We start from the raw sequence: 13,722 nt of genomic DNA, 5'->3' as shown, positions 1-13,722 counted from the left end.
CGAACGACACAGCAAGAAAAGGCCCTGGACGCTAGAAAGAGCAGTACTTAAAGTGGACATCAGGGCTAGCTTGAATATCATAATTTTATCTATTCCCAGCGTTTTGAAGAAATAGAAAGAAAGTAAGAGTAAATGGAAGACGAAAGGACAGTACGACCTGTCCTTCCGTCTTCTCTCGATTTCTCCGACTTATTTAGAGCAATGTACATGCGTAAAATTGTTGTTCTTCAAACTAGCCCAGATGTGCGCTTTATTTACGTCAACGCGCGTGTATTTCAACTCACACATTGGTAAATAAGATTTCAAAACTGTTGTCATCCTGGAGATTCATTTCAAGTGGATACGCTTTGCAATATCGCCTGTTACAATTCATAAATTACAATATTTGTCCTAAAGTAATTCTTTAGGAGTTGGTGAATTTCTATTAATTAGTTGAATGTGTATTTCTGTTTCTCGTTCTAGTAATGTTCGCCTCTTCGAGTAATCCAGCTCAAAGAGAAAAGAGTTGCGCTATCCGCAATAGGTGTGTTTTTTTAAATTCCGGAAAGCTTTGAAATGGTCGCCCCTTATAGTCAGTAATCTACTGCAGGTCCCATAGCCCACTCATGTATCTCACTGAAGAAACTATCTGACCAACAAGAGGTTCGTCAGAAGTACCGGCATGCCTAGGTCGGTGGCAGGAGTGGGAGGCTCTGGCGCCGACCAGAAATGATGGCTCCGTGTAGTCTGTACTCTAGTACAGGTCTTATAGCCCACTCAAGTATCTCAGTGAAAAAGTTTTCTGAGCAACAAACATTGTGCGAGAAGTACCGGCATGCCTAGGTCGGTGGGCGGAGATGGAGGCTCCAGCCTCCACGAGAAATGATCGCCCCGTATAGTCTGTACTCAAGTTCAGGACTCATAGACCACTCAAGTATCTTAGTGAACTAACATTCAGAGCAAGAAGAGTTGTCTCAAGTACCGGCACGCGTAGGCCGGTGGGAGGAGAGGGGGCTCTGGCCCTCGCCAGGGATATTGTTGTGCTTCTTCCAGTGCCGTCACACTGCACGAAATAGCAGGCTTGAGCGGCAACTTCCATCTACGCGACTAATAATGACGTAAATTGCATTTATTAGGTTCGCAAAACATCAAGGCTTATATTAACCGTAAATGGCCTTTATAAACCTTTAGTTGGGTGTGAACGCCATTGATTATTTTGTCGTCGTGTCATATTTGGCTGCAAATTGGCAATCACCAGAATAAATCAAGGCTACTAGAAGAATACCTGCCTCGCCAGTCGTTCACCCACAATAGAAATGTTAGGTGTCACAGGAATTTTTCCACAATTTCGCGCGGGATTGTTGAAGATGCACGATACCATTTTTATTGTTCTTCGAGGTTATGCTGTGCTGCCTGCTAAGCTTACAACCGTTAACTTGCAGCCGTTAACTGTTATACGTTCACAGTCACTTCAGTTGATTCCGCAATTTCATGGTGCACATGCACTAACAAATTACGACTATTTCAACAACGTGTGTAGCTAAGTATAGGTGACAGTTTCACGATGCGTAACGATGTTAGTATTTTACAGTACCCCTTTATTTCTTTATTATCTGAAAACTATCGAATGGAATAAATAAGAGGCTAAATGGGACTATATATTCTCGCACAACAAAATTTGCTTAATATGTGAGACCAAACGTATAGTATACGGATCCATCTGGCTTCCAGGACAGAGTTTTCGCGAACGTACGAGGCGCCCTGTAACGTTCCCTACCGTGCAGCAGAATTCCCATTTCTATGCATGAAAAGTGCCTATTTGCGATAATTTTCCCTAATTAATTCCTAAATTCCTAAAAATCCCCGCAAAGCTCCCGGCATATGTATATATACCTAGGAAGAAACCCAAACTTTGTTTCAGTCTATACCCTTAACAAAGGCTGGTCCACCAGCCGAAACGGCAGCAATATATTTTGGTGTAACAATGTCCGTCGTGCTCCTTTTTTTAGTGAATGAAGTTATTCCTACTGCACTAATATATATATATATATATATCACCTCAAGCACCTGTCGCAGTGGTTCAGTGGCTATGGTGTTGCGCTACTAAGCACAACGACGGCGTATTGAATCCCTGCTGCGGTGGCCGCCTTTCGATGGGGAAAAATGCAACGTCCCTGTCCCGTGCATTGGGGGAATATTAAAGGTCCATTCGAGGTCAAAATTAAGAAATCGTGATTTTGGCAGGTGAAACCTCAGAGTTGATTCAAATGCGTTTGTGTTGTCGAAAATATTACGGTTTTTTAAGCATTTCGGCTCAACAGCAATACGAGAACTCAAATTTGAATGTGACACTTTTCAATCTTGGTTCTCGACATACCTTCCCGTAGACAGACTTCCATAGCATGAACTAACACTGGTGGATAGCCCCTTTTTTAGCGATCCTGAGTAGGTTATCCAATATTGATGAAAAGAAACTACAGTTCGAGTTTTGTACTGAAACAGCACACCAGATGTTCAACAACGAAGGCTATTAGAATTTGAAGCAGCCATGGTCCAAGTTTTGCCCGTGCACTGAAAACGGTGTGCTGTTGCTTGTCAAAGTGATTGCTCGCTGAAAGGCATCATTCTAATGTTTGCTTCACAATTATAAAAACTCCCTGCAATTTCACAAAAATTTCCTTCCTCCTCTACCCCAAATTTGGGGACGAAAATTCCCCTAATAGGGAAAAAATGGGCTGCGCGGAACATCACTGCTGCCCGTCAGTCCCGCGTAGTCCCACGCGTACGCCAGCGCCGCACTTCCCCCTTGCTGTCGGGGTGCGAAACTCGGCAGCTATCACTACCTGTCTCTCATAGATGGCGCAACGGTGGTGCAAGAGCTTGCGCGAGCTGGTGCTTCCGCATGAGACTTTGTGGGTTGCGGATAGCAAATCGTAGTTGGCGCTGCGGGAATATTCGCCGGGGGCACTGATGAGCGTGTCGAGAGAAGGGTGTATGTCAGGTACGGGCCGTCGATCGGCGTCGATTGCACCCCGGAAAACACACGTACTCACTTTACGGCGCACAAAGAAGCGAGCTTGGTGGAAAAGCCATGGCGCTAGTAGCAACTAGTCAACACAACCGTTGGGTATGCAGTAATTGCATTAATTGTCGTATTGGCTAAAATATACGCCACACTCCACAATTCAAAAGCTTAGGATATATATATATATATATATATACATATATATATATATATATATATATATATATATATATATATATATATATATATATATATATATATATATCCCAACCCAACCTAACCAGGTCCCAATCCCAATCCCAACCAGGTCGCAATCATATGGGGCTAATGAAAGCACAGAGAAAGTTACAATGATAAGCTAAAGGGTAATGAAAGTGGACAAACAAAAGAACTTGCGCCTGGTGGGAGCGGAGCGCATAACTTCCGCTTCACGCGTGCATGGCGCTACCAGCTTTGCTACGCAGGCCACTGTTCTCACCTCAAATTACTCGGTTAGTTAAGAATGAGTACAATGTCTAATTATGTGTGGGCTATCCAGCGCCACTCAGGGCAACAGGGGCTGATCAGGAACATTGGTTTGACCAACGGCGTCACGTATTACATCAGCTTCAAGCGGGCAGCTATCCAGGATTATTTCGTTTGGGGGGGGGGGGGGCACCCAACCAAGGTTACCTTTCTATGCACATGAGGGGGCGGTACCTTTACTACAACAATTGTGAATAATGACCATCGTTCAACATAAAGATGCGAAACCCACAAAAAAGAAATGAAATAACCTCTGTCTCACAGGTACGCTTGTCAGATACACCTCTCTTTTACTTGACAAACATAGAACCACATGAAGTGGACTCGGGTATGAAGGAAGCGCAAGAACACTGCCAAGAACAACTAAACAAGCGGAAGTGTAAAATAAAGATTTCTAGTATCCTTTATTTCATTAGCTCTGGAAGAATTATATAGAAAGATATGTGCGTAACAATCACTGTTCTTTTCGATCCCTCAATTGGCGTGGCTGCCATTTCTGTACAACAGCGTAGAGCACAGGACGCCGCGGTTCTAGACGTACTGCTCCCACTGCGGAATGTTAGAAAAAAAAACAAAACACATTAGCCCAGCAGAGAAGTGCCCATGTCAGGCGGCTCGGCTGATAACTGTAGAAACCTCATTCAAAACGCACGGAATCATTCTGCACTTACGGCGGTGTTTCTCTACTTTCTTTTTAAATAAAAAGATGTTGGACCATAGATATGTTCAGAAATAACGGTTAAATTTGTGAATTTTCGCTTGTCCTTCCTGTTTGGCTGTTGCCTATGTCTGCCTTAGTAGACCGCTTCTTTTCTCAAGTCCTTGCAACTCTTGTTTCTGGTTTCCAATTTTGCACGAAAAGTGCTGTACAATTAGAGAAAAATGAGACGAAGTAACGGGTGCTATTCATATTGCTTATGGGTTTAACGGTTATAGCAGGGTTTGAAGATAGGCGCTCTTTCGCGTGATTTTATTTTCCCCCTTATATAACCCATTTCACGGGTATATGGCTCGGATGACCTGCACCGTGAAAGCGAGCTGTCACTCGAGGAAATAATGAAATGAAAGGAAAGTTAAACGCAACTGGTGTCTTATCCGGCCCCAACTCGTTCCACAAGCATACAGACCACCTTACTACGAACGGAATCCCTTTCTTGGTTCCTGCGGATCAGTGTAAACGAAGATGGTTGAACTAACGAAGCAGCAGCGATGCGCGTAACCGTTGCAATAGATCATGATAAGTGAATGCATCTCGAGCTAATCGCTCAGGCATTGAATCGATGAGAAAACTGGCATTCCGAGCCCAAGAGATGCCGATAACTACTGCCATACAGAAGGAGTGAAAAAGGCAGCAAAGTGTTCACTGCTCAATAGCTGTGAAGTATCAAAAATAATTGTGCAATGCTTTAGAAATATGAGTCAGGAGTGGTGGCGTGGGCAAGGGGGGAAGAAGGGGTACGCCGCTTACCTTCTGGCGGAGCACCCCCCCCCCCCCCCTTTGGGTACAGCCTGACTTCAAGAGTATGATGCTAACCAATAAACCCTCGTATGCTACTAGGTGGTGTCCAACCTGCTGGAGTTGAGACCCTCGCTATGGAATGAACGAGTAGGAGGGCAACCGAAAGGCCCAATTTTCCCTAGCCACAACCATATGAAGCTAATAGCATAGGAGAAGTAATCTGTGATTTCTATTCAAGTGTAGAAAGAATAAGCTAAAGGTAAATGAAAGTTAAAGAAAAAATACCTTGTCACCGGTGGGAGACGAACCAATAACGTCCTCATAAAGAGATATAAGCAGAGAGAAAATCCATCTTATTATGCTTTTTGATGCATGTACTACGTTCGCTCATCACCTTAATAGCCATCACTGGCCTCGTTGTCGCTGATTTCTTCATACTGTTCACCCTTCCGTACGCAGTATGCTTCAAGACAGGGCACCTTTGTGATTCTCGCACTATTCTACGTTGCGGATGGTTCGGCTTCTTTCGCGGCCCGACAGGATATTTCCCCCACCGTGGTGTCGACTTTTCTGCTGTCCTATAAAAGGCATCTGCTTCGCAGCACAGTTGAAAAGTTCATTAGCTGTTTCCGCCATAGGCACACGTTCCTTTCGTCGGCGTAGAACTCGCGCTTCGCTGGGAGGCTTAGCGTTTCTTCCTAGCCGGATCTCGGAGGCCATGCTGCCACGTAGGGCTTAATATTGTGGCCGTGAGGTGATGTTTTTGGTAGTAGCCCCCAAGCTGCATCCTCGGTTCTAAATCGACTCTAGCTCTGGACCTTGAAAAAAGTAACGCTAAACGTTTGAAAAAACATGGCGCTTTGAGTTTACCAGAAAAACCGTGGCGTAATTTCGTGTTTTTGTCCTCTCTTCGTGACAGTGAATCAGCACAGCGCCTAGCGGTGCCTCGAGAGCAACGGAGTAGTCTTTGACTTTAGTCGGTTATCAAGTTTCCTTTCCGTGTCTCCACTCTCAATGCTTTTGAGATGTCAGGGATAGGCGATGCCAGCGGGAAAAACCCGAACATTCTCGGGAGGTTTTGTCTGCCATCCAAAGCTATACCTTTCCCACTCACCGAACACCGCAATAATTCGGAAAGGGTAATCTGCTTGAGTTGCCTAACACCTTCTCTTTCCCTTCGGTGTCCTTTATAATAAGCATTTACTGATTCATGCACACTGGTAATATTATGCCAACGCATTTGTTTCATTCTCGATATCTCGTCCGAACAATTAGCTGTTTTCAATCTGTCGATAAGAATGATGTATAACGCGCTCTTTTCTTCTGCAACAAAATACATTGGTTGGCAGTTCTTATTGGTCTGTCATAAGTGACACGTTATTCATTCGTAATAGAGCAGCTGACTGCTGGACGGCCATCGGCGATGGCGTACCATGGTGTAACAGTATAGCTTAGGCATTCTGTTGATGAGCGCGAAATCGTGGGTTCAATCTCCTGCCCCGGCGGCCGCTACCATGAGGGCCGCAATGCCAACATTGTCGTGCGAGACGGTTTATGTTCATGGTAAAGGCGCTAAGAAAGTATTCTGAGTTCTCTAATGCTTGCCCCTCATTGAACCCGCGTCGCTTTGAGACGTTATCATCAATCGATGAGTCGGTGTGGCATCACCGACATGAAATTTACTATTGCTCGAAACTTGGCCTGCTGTGTAATAATGCATGCAAAGTCACGTGGCGTCGTTTGGAGTTTGAGCTTTGTTAGACGTCATGTAGCTATTCTTATTCAGGAATAGCGTATAGCCCTGCATCTCCCGTGTCGAACAATTTCACATCACTTGTGAAAACATCTGATTCATTATATAGGAGCCCACAACGCGTTCACAGGAGATCATAAGATATTAGGGTTTTAAAGAGTCTGGGGTTTCATTTTTTTAAATATGGTGTTTCACGTGAGAAAACCAATTTCTGATTATAAGGCACGGCGTAATGGAGGAATCCAGAAATTTTGACCACCTGTGGTTCTTCAACGTGCACCCAAATGTACGTACACGGGTGTTTTCGCATTTCGCCCCCATCGAAATGTGGCCGCCGTGGCCGGGATTCGATCCCGTGACCTCGCGCTGAGCAGTCCTACACCATAGCGACTGAGCAACCACGGCGGGTGGCCTATAGGCCTTTTTAACGGGATCAAAGATATGAGGGTTGTAGGGCATCAGTTCTTTTTTCTTTAAGCGATGTTTTCTTGGGAACCTGGCCCTGAGTTTGCTTGGTCCAAATGAACTCATGACGGATAAACTGGGCCAACAATGGATACATAATAATGTGATTAGGGTTCAAAGTTTCCGGCTTTTATTTTCTGAAAATTAGGGGTACTATTTGTGCTTTTATATCCACGCGGAAACATCGTTTTTTGAATGGAATGTGTTTTTCAGATGAATTTGGACCCACAATTTTCTATCGATACCTTTTTTTTTCGCACCGAGCTTCCCGCTACTCTATATTTCTGGCGAATATTCGCTTTCCGCATTCTTTTGTTGACGCTAAAAAGTGCTGTACAACTGCAGATCCTGCTCTTCCACGTGCTTTTTTCCTCATAAAATGCGCAGAATAACAAAGTTCTGCAGGAGTTGTCTATAAAGAGCCCGACACTATACGCTGATGTGTCTATGCAGGAACATAGCGCGAGTGCACTTGACATTCGAAAACACACAGACACACACACATAAGGAGAATATTTGAGGAGGCCTCCGGGGAAGCTATCGCTTGAATTTGATAACCGTGGTCCGAACGCTTTTGCCAGGTGATTTTTTTTTTCGTTTTTGATAAGACTGGTACAACAAGTAGCTCTGCAAGTTTCCAAATTGTTCTGTTCCCCTAATACCTTATGTGTGCCCGTCTCTTCGCAGCGAGGAGTCGGATGTGATGCGTCTCGTCATGTTCCTCCTCTGCGTTTTCGGCGTTGTCCTGTTACTCGGCGCCGTCCTCTACGCTATGGATAAATCGGGAGGTGAGAGTGGCATCAAGTAGTGACGACCTCGATGCTGCTGCTGCTGTTTTGCAAAACAAAAACGAGAGATGTGCAATCAAAAGATGGCAGCTTTGTTTTCTCCTTGATGCCCAGGGTTTAACGAATGGGCGCCGGCATACGTCGCATCGTGTGCTTCTACGATAACCAGACATGGCATATGTACGACCAGTTCTCCATAATACATCTCAAACTAGAGATACTGTACACTTATAAAAAACTTGAAAACGTCGCTGATGGAAGCACCGGAGTTAGCCACAAGAACAGGTTCTTCTGCCGCACTTCTTCCCCTAACGTGCTTCTGAAGACAACCGTAGGTACTATTATAGATGATCTTTTTTTATCACTCAAACTGTTCACCATCATATGCCTATAGTCCTAATATGCATTTGCGCATGCGCACACAATCAGCCTGAACAATTTCGAACCTTTAACACCCTTAAGACGCACGTTCGGCAGCAAACCGGACATGGATATCCTCCTCTTGCCATTTAGTTCTCTTTTTCTCTCTGTATTTTCAAGATGGAATTAGGGCCTGTTCGGCCCAAGTAGGCACGCAGCGCATCTACAGTGGTTCGTTCCTACAATACGTTTTTCATAAACGGATCTGCAGTATTGAACGCACTATGCTGCGTGACGTGAAATGTGACAAGGGGCGATATTGACCTTTTTCGTGGAGTAGATTGCTCTGTACAAACGAGATGGCGCCATCGGTGGCGCGCCGCATGTGTTGCCTTGGCGAAAGCGCGCGAATGCGAAACCATTGCCGCTGATATTCTGCTACTGTGCGATTAGTCTTCAGAAATGCAACTGGGCGATCACTAACGCAATGTGCTCCTGTCACGCTCCAAAATATGGAACGGTAAAGACATGTGCAGTGTCTAGCTGCAAGAATAGTGACTGGCATATTAGGGAATGAGTGAATCAGTGTGGCCAAATTCATAGACCACTGCTTCACAAAGATTGCCGGAGTCGCTGGCCCTTCGCTATGCGCAGCTTTGCTCAAGGATTAAAAAAAATCACTCCCCTGTCAACATTTTATTGTGTAGCATACATTCGGTGCATGTTAAGGCAACGCGGGTTTTCGAAATTACTCCAGAGTCTGTCATACAGCCTGCCTCATACCCAAAGAGGGGTTCTGTCACGTCAGACCCCAAATTTGATTATTTAGCATTGTATCGCTAACCTCAAAAGAAAGGAGTTCAGACCCAGAGCACCGGCGAGCACCGTTCGTTACACGGTGACAATGGGAGAAGAACCGCTTCCTGGCATTTTTTCCCCCACATCTATACACATACACCGCAACTATCAGTCAAACGTACGGCCACTCTACCGCCCACGTGTCGAGTTGTAGTGAATGCGCACAATCAGTGAGTAGGAGCATGGGTGATGGACTACACTGAAAACACACGATAGCTTGTGGCTGAACGTTTCTTTACGGTCCTCAGAGTAAGTGTGTGACTAGCGGTAATGCGTCTTTGCTACAAGCTATTACGAAGAATAGAATGTGTGCCTTCAATGCCCTTGTGCATAGAAAGAACAAATCTATCGCAACTGAGCACACCCACAAGCGACTAGGCAGAAACTAAATGATCAGGTTGTGGCCGCACCAAGGAATATTATTGAATCAAAACCGCGACACGCCGCTGTTTCAAGTTGATTGGGAAATAAAGTACGAACATCAAAAGATGCTCATTCCCATTTAATTCCGAAGCGGAAGGTTTGAACGACTCCGAATACATTCCTAGCCCTGCTTTTAGATCAAGCACCGCGTACGCTATTCATACCCCTTGGACAAAATGCAATGGCTTACGAAAACACTTGCATGTCCTCTGAAGCTGTGGTCAAAGGTTCTTGTTGTCCAACCAGCTACCGTCTATACGATATTCGCCGAAGCAGTGGAATGCTGAGCCGCACCGGCTTTATGCACATCCATTGTAAACAAGGAGGCAACGGAGGCAACTGAAAAAAATAATGGATGCCTCACCACGTGATCAAACATGGTGGCGCCCACGGTATCGCCGTGAAAAGGGCCTATGACGTACAGGTATTCTGTTCTGGTTTTATTTGAATTTCCTGGCGTCTAGTTTACGCAATCGCCGATGCAAGCACGGGCGGTGACCCTTAAGGTCGCTTCAGCAGCCCAATCAAACGCTCTCCTCGTTTGTAGGAGTCGACCTTTATTTGGTTTCAAAGAGAACTGCATTGCCCACCATGGCAAGTTTTCCTCATCTAACGGGCCGAGAAGACGCGAAAAATGCACAGCGAAGCAAAGTATTCTGAAGCGACGGAGCTAGCACAGTGAAAGCAGATAACCAGCTTGCGATGGCTCGTCGATGATTGAAGCGGCGCACGACGGGTCGCTGAAGAATGCCGTCAGAACGGATGCCTAATGAAGTTTGTTTGGCAGAGTTATGTCGTATGTGTGCCGAATGGGCTCGAGACCGTTATGCTGCCACGCCAAATTTTTATTAGACGCAAAGAAATCAATTCACCCCGCAGCTCCGAGCAGCTAGTTATATGTAGTGACCGGTGGACAGCTATCCTTTCTTTTTTTTTTTCGAAACGGGGCAGTCTCCAGCTATGCCCTCCAAAAAAAAATCGGACTTAACTTGTGTTCGGCATAACAATTCATAGTAGAAGCAGCGGAAGAATTCTATACTGACTTGTACAGTACCCATAGGAGTCACGATACCTCCGTTAGAAGCAGTAATGAACAGGTTGCAGAGACTCCTTCAATAACTAGCGATGAGGTTAGAAGAGCCTTGCAAGACATGAAACGGGAAAATGCGGCAGGAGCAGATGGAATAACAGTCGATATAATCAAAGATGGAGGATACATAATGCTTGAAAACTGGCGGCTCTCTATACTGACACGTGTACAGGCGCCCAAATCTTTAACTGGCGTGCGCGAGCGGGGACTTTTCCGGGCGACAGCGCCGTATGACGGGGCGAGGCTGCAAACAGCCTAGCAGACGATTGGCCCAGCTGAGCGGGCTTTGTCCGCATGCGCTTAGCTTCAGACTGTTTCCAGCCTCGCCCCGTCAGACGGCGCTGACACACCGAAAAGTCGCCGCTCGCGCACGCCAGTTAAAGATTTGGGCGCCTGTACTTACCTTTATCGGGCGACCAAGTTTCGCCGCCTAACAAATGTTGTCGCACAGCGCGGGAGGCGCCTGCATGTATCCGAAGTTTCTGGAAAGTTATCGATGCTTCTATCCGCTGTCTGTTGTCGCCGAACCTTCTGTTATCTGATTTCATCGCGTAACGCGAATGGTGTAGAACTTTGTGGAAGGCACGCGGGTCCGAAAGATTAGTCTGTAACATTCGATGACTGCTCTATAAAAGCCGACGCACTTGACCCGCTGATCAGATTTCCGACGATCGCCGACCGTGTTCGCCGCTATCGTTGTGCTATAAGTGTAGCCTGTTTTTGTGGGCACAGGTTCCTTCAATAAAAGCTAGTTTTGTATTCCACCGTATTGCTTCTTTCTTCACCGTCACTACCACGTGACAATACGAAGGGTCTATCGATTTCAAGGGTCCGAGAAGACTGGAAGAAAGCGAACAATATAAGAATCCATAAAAACGGAAGCGTTAAAGAATCGGATAACTATATGTCCATTAGCTTACTCCCAGTATTATATAAAATATTCACCAAGATAATTTACAATAGAACAAGGGCAACACTGGACTATAGTCAACCATGGGAAACGGCAGATTTCAGGAAGGGATGCATACAACGAATTACATCCATGTCATCAATCAGGTAAACGAGAAATCCACAGAGTACAATCAGCCTCTCTATATGGCTTTCATGGACTGCGAAAAGGCATTTGATTCAGTAGAGATACCAGCAGTCACAAAGGCATTCCGTAATCAAGGTATACGTAAATATCTTGTAAAATATCTACGGAGATTCCACAGCTATGTTACTTCTACACAACAAAGGTAGGAAGATGCCTCTAAGCAAATCGGTCGGACAAGGAGAGCACAATCTCTACAGTGCTATTCACTGCGTGCTTGGAAGAAGTATTCAATCTATTAAACTCGGAACGTTTAGGAGTAAGGATCAACGGTGAATATCTCCGAATGCTTCGGTTTGCAGATGAAATTATCCTGTTCAGCATCCCTAGAGACGATTTACAAGAAATGACTGAGGACCTTAACAGAGAGAGTGTAAGAGTGGGGTTGAAGATTATTATGCGGAAGACAAAGATAATCATGAATAGCTAGGTAAGCGAACAAGCATTCAGGATTGCCAGTCAGTCTCGAGAGTGTGAAGGAGTAAGGTTACTTAGGTCAATTACTCACAGGGAACCCTGATCATGAGAAGGCAATTCACAGAAGCATTAAAATGGATTGGAGCAGATACGGGAGACGTACATTATTAGCTCCTGACTGGAAGCTTACCATCATAATTGAAAAGAAAGGTGTACAATCTTTGCATTTTAACGGTGCTAACGTATGGGGCAGAAGCTTGGAGACTGACAAAGAAGCGTGAGAACAAGTTGAGGAACGCGCAAAGAGTGATGGAACGGAAATTGCTAGGCAAACGCTACGGGTCAGAGAACAAACGGGTATAGACGATATTATAATTGACATTAAGAGAAAGAAATTGAGCTAAACAGGTCATGTACTGCGCAGGTTAGATAACCGGTAGACCATTTAGGTTACAGAATGGCCGCTAAGAGAAGGGTAGTGGAGTCCAAGGCGACAGAAGACTAGGTGGGACGATGAAAATAAGAAATTCGCGGGCTCTAGTGTTAATCGGTTGGCGCAGCACAGGGTTGATTGGGCATCGCAGGGAGATGGCTTCGTCTTGCAGTGGGCATAAAAAAAGGCTGATGATGATGACGAGGATGGATTCGCACACTTCCCTTCGACGATGTTTCCGCGGTGTTCTAACGTCGTGTGAAAGATAGGTGAAGCAGGCGTGGCCCGAGTACATTTCGACCAATCGCGGAAGGCTAATGGTGACAAAGGCGTAGAATAGGAAAGAAATGTTTTGTTGCGGCAGCAATTATATGGATACTTCAGGCAAACTTTTGCCGTGGTCGCCGCCGTCACCGTGAGGTTCCGTATATATTTAGGTGTGTGTATTTTATATGCCACGCCATGCAATATGGCGTGCGGTATATGCGGTTTATATTGCCACACCATTCTTTCACCAAAGTTACTCATACCAGGTCTTAGATTCTTCACAATATTATTCCTCATAATTTGAGAATGGCAGTCTTCAAACAAACGTCACGAAACAAAACACATAGTGCATGCATTTATTCTTAAATCTTGACAGTCCTAAATATTAAAGGTGCCAAACAATAGCAGAGCTGAAATCTGAAAGTGATGTAATCTCATAGGCGCAGCTGTGCAGCACTTCCGGGATCCCCCCAGGAAAGAGGTTTGAAATACTCGATAGCGAAAGGTGGTCGCAAAGCCACTAAGAAAGACGTTGGCTTTAATTAATAAAGGTAAATGAAAATATCCGATGACAGGATTCACACAGTGGACTTCTAGCGCAGCAGCTTGTTTTTACTTAGATTACGTTTACTTCATACTGCCACTACAGCTACGAGTCTTAGACTTCGTGTATTACCCTAATATGTTTCTATCGCATTCATTGCTTCGCCCTTATGGCGAAGCTGTGATATTTTCTTTTCTGTGCTTGGGCTAATAATGTCTGATCGGAGTGTACACATTATCTTGA

The 13,722-nt window shown here is 45.1% G+C and overlaps 1 protein-coding gene across 2 annotated transcripts in view; it reads left to right on the top strand.

Annotated features, from left to right (window-relative positions):
- Positions 1–13,722, top strand: part of LOC139059080 (uncharacterized) — a 78,541-nt gene that overhangs the window by 18,667 nt on the left and 46,152 nt on the right. The window contains exon 3 of one of the 2 annotated variants that reach the window (XM_070536973.1): positions 7,894–7,994. The exons of the other annotated variant lie outside the window; for it this stretch is intronic. Coding sequence (XP_070393074.1) covers positions 7,910–7,994 — 85 coding nt within the window. The 5' untranslated portion in view covers positions 7,894–7,909. The remainder of the gene's footprint in view (positions 1–7,893; positions 7,995–13,722) is intronic. 2 annotated transcript variants of the gene reach the window in all.

Source organism: Dermacentor albipictus, chromosome 4, assembly GCF_038994185.2.
Source record: "Dermacentor albipictus isolate Rhodes 1998 colony chromosome 4, USDA_Dalb.pri_finalv2, whole genome shotgun sequence".
Classification (NCBI taxonomy): domain Eukaryota; kingdom Metazoa; phylum Arthropoda; class Arachnida; order Ixodida; family Ixodidae; genus Dermacentor; species Dermacentor albipictus.
Note: the sequence above shows the minus strand (reverse complement) of the source record. Positions and strands in the feature narration are given on the sequence as shown.